This window comes from Penaeus vannamei, chromosome 2 (genome assembly GCF_042767895.1).
Source record: "Penaeus vannamei isolate JL-2024 chromosome 2, ASM4276789v1, whole genome shotgun sequence".
NCBI classification, from domain to species: domain Eukaryota; kingdom Metazoa; phylum Arthropoda; class Malacostraca; order Decapoda; family Penaeidae; genus Penaeus; species Penaeus vannamei.
The window spans coordinates 19635028-19637527 of NC_091550.1; the positions used below are offsets into that span (position 1 = coordinate 19635028).

Consider the following 2500-nt stretch of genomic DNA (forward strand, 5'->3'; position numbering starts at 1 on the left):
TAGATATAATGTTACAGTGTCTTCAAAGCTAAGACTGAAATCTTAGGAAAATTTCTGCTAAACTTGTACAAAGAAGTGTGTGTATCTCTTCTTCTGAACCTCCTCATGTCATCTCATCATATATTTTTGATAGCAGAAGGAGAAAGAAATGCAATTGAATTTTTCAAAGTAAGTACTATATTCAGCATTATATACCCTAGCCTTTAGAAAAGGAAAAAGTTTGAGAAGTTTTTGGAGAATTCAGACAGTGTCCAACAAAAGTGAGTGACAAGGTTATCCATTATGATCCAGGTCAAGATCAGTGCTGATGTCTTTCACTTGATAATGAATTGATAAACAAATGCTCTTATACTCAGCAGGTGTTATAATGGTGTAGTATTTGTGTGAGGAAACTAGGGCACAGACTGTGAACCTTGAAAAGACAGTTGGTCTCTCTCTCTTTGTAGGTCTGTGGTGTCAGAAAAACATGTTTTTATCCAACCTATAGAATGTGGAAAGGAGTATGTAAATTTACCAAGCAATTGATCTTACTAGTGTTCGATATATGAATTTTGAAATACAAATGGTAATGGTATTTAGGTTTGTGTGTTAAATAGAAAGGGTAAAGCAGGTAATAATGTGGTAGCAGGTACCTACTTAGGTTTTTACAGTTACCTTCACCAGTGTTTAGGATAAATGTTTTGTAAATGATTTTTGTGTTTTGTATTCTACTTTAGTTAGATAGATGTATTTCTGCCTAAATAAGAAATTTCTCTTCCTTAAACAACCTTCATCCTATTTGGATTCTGTTTATTTATGAGGCAGTGTTGCTAGATTCACTCTCGTTTTATATTAGTTTGATATAGATTAGAAATTTGATTGGTTTGACTGCAATGTAAAAGAGCAATAATGATTATGGTTCACTTACCTAATGTCACCTGCATCATTAAAAGGTTTGTTGATTGAGATCTTGCTGTAAATAAATAAAAATAACCTTTATGAAAATCACTGTACATATATATTTACATTAGTACTGATAGTATGATTTCTGTACTGGTTCAGCCTCTTTCTTTGTGTTGATTCAGTTTGATAATTTGTGCTTATCTTTGAAAATGAAGAATAATATTTATTATGTCCATATTTTCTGACTGTTGTATTGTTTTTGATAAGATAAAGGGCCACAAAAAGATACTGCTGTCACCATTGAGCCTAGTTGAGTCACTTTTTCATAATCATATTATTCATAAGGCACATATTCTGCCTTGTGTTGTATTAATGTCAGAAAAGGACTGTAGTAATTGTTGGAGCACTTTGTGGAATCTACATGATGGAGAATTTGGAAGAAACTAGCCAAAAAGTTCCTCATGAGAAGGCTAACCCATACAGAAGGAGTCGCAGTCTGAGCGACACTATTTTGTGCTTTGTGGATAACCATTTTGGAGTTGATGATGTTGATGGATTGAACATAACAGTTGGACAAAATAGAGGTGGTGGAAACATAGCCAGGTCTGGAAACATTCAAGTTGAATGGGATGGAGAAATGAATGATATCCCATTATTAGTCCAACTTTTTGCGCAAAGTTTAGGAAGGCTGTCCAGACTTGGGACTTCCATTATAAGAAGAGATCTGAGGGAGAGAAGCATTCCCTTAGTGGGATTCACGCAGTTACAAACAAACATGAGATTGGGACTTGTAAACAAAGAATTTTCTTCACAGCAAGACTTATCTAGGGTCAGTAGAGTATTTGATTATTTTTGTATCCTTAGGATTATATTTTTGTTAGTCGCTTTTAAGAATTCAATTTGTATTGTAAGATTTAAGATGTAAAGTTTATACATCAAAAGCTATAATTGTAATTGAATATCTATCTCTTCAAATAGGACCAGATGATAGGATTAAACTTTGCTGATGAAGGTGAAGCAAATGCCTTCAGTCGAGCCATCAATGAACGGCTTGCTGTAAAACAACGCAGGAGAGAGGGTAAGTCTCATATATTTTATAGTGGCACAGTGCATATCAATTCTTTACCATCTGCTTAGGGAAACAAACCGAAAGCACACATTAAAAATTTGTTGCAATAGGTTAGACGTTTTCAGCACTACTGCCATTTCAGAAAGGAGAAGACAGAGTGACCAGCAGCAGAGGCAGTCACTGCACCCACAACCCACAATCCCCTCTCAGCCACAACAAACACCGGTGCATGCCCCTCCAGCCTTACCTCCCAAAGATGACAACAAGAAAAGGAGTGGCAAGAAGGCCAATAAGAATAAGAACAAGATTAGGTGTGTGTCATTGGAGTAATTGTAGTGCATATGGGGATTATTAAATTATTTGATGTGCCATATGTGTGATGCATTTACAAATAGAGATTGTTATTAATATATTTCTTTAAATTATGATATCATTAACATTTTTTCTAATTATAATGAAGTTTTCTATTTTAATATTTTCCAATGTCAACAGCAAAGAGCAGATTGGAATGCCAACGGACTTTAAGCACATCACCCATGTTGGTTTTGA

The 2500-nt window shown here is 34.7% G+C and overlaps 1 protein-coding gene across 7 annotated transcripts in view; it reads left to right on the plus strand.

Moving 5' to 3' along the window:
• Positions 1-2500, plus strand: part of LOC113827943 (actin nucleation-promoting factor WASL) — a 28222-nt gene that overhangs the window by 10099 nt on the left and 15623 nt on the right. For 4 of the 7 annotated variants that reach the window (XM_070130953.1, XM_070130952.1, XM_070130951.1 and 1 more), the window contains exons 5-7: positions 1861-1960; positions 2094-2262; positions 2444-2500. The exon at positions 2444-2500 is cut by the window's right edge and continues 61 nt beyond it. In XM_070130953.1, coding sequence (XP_069987054.1) covers positions 1861-1960; positions 2094-2262; positions 2444-2500 — 326 coding nt within the window. Of the gene's footprint in view, positions 1-1217; positions 1712-1860; positions 1961-2093; positions 2263-2443 lie in introns of those variants that run through there. The other 3 variants (XM_070130949.1, XM_070130948.1, XM_070130950.1) reach the window with 3 other exon arrangements.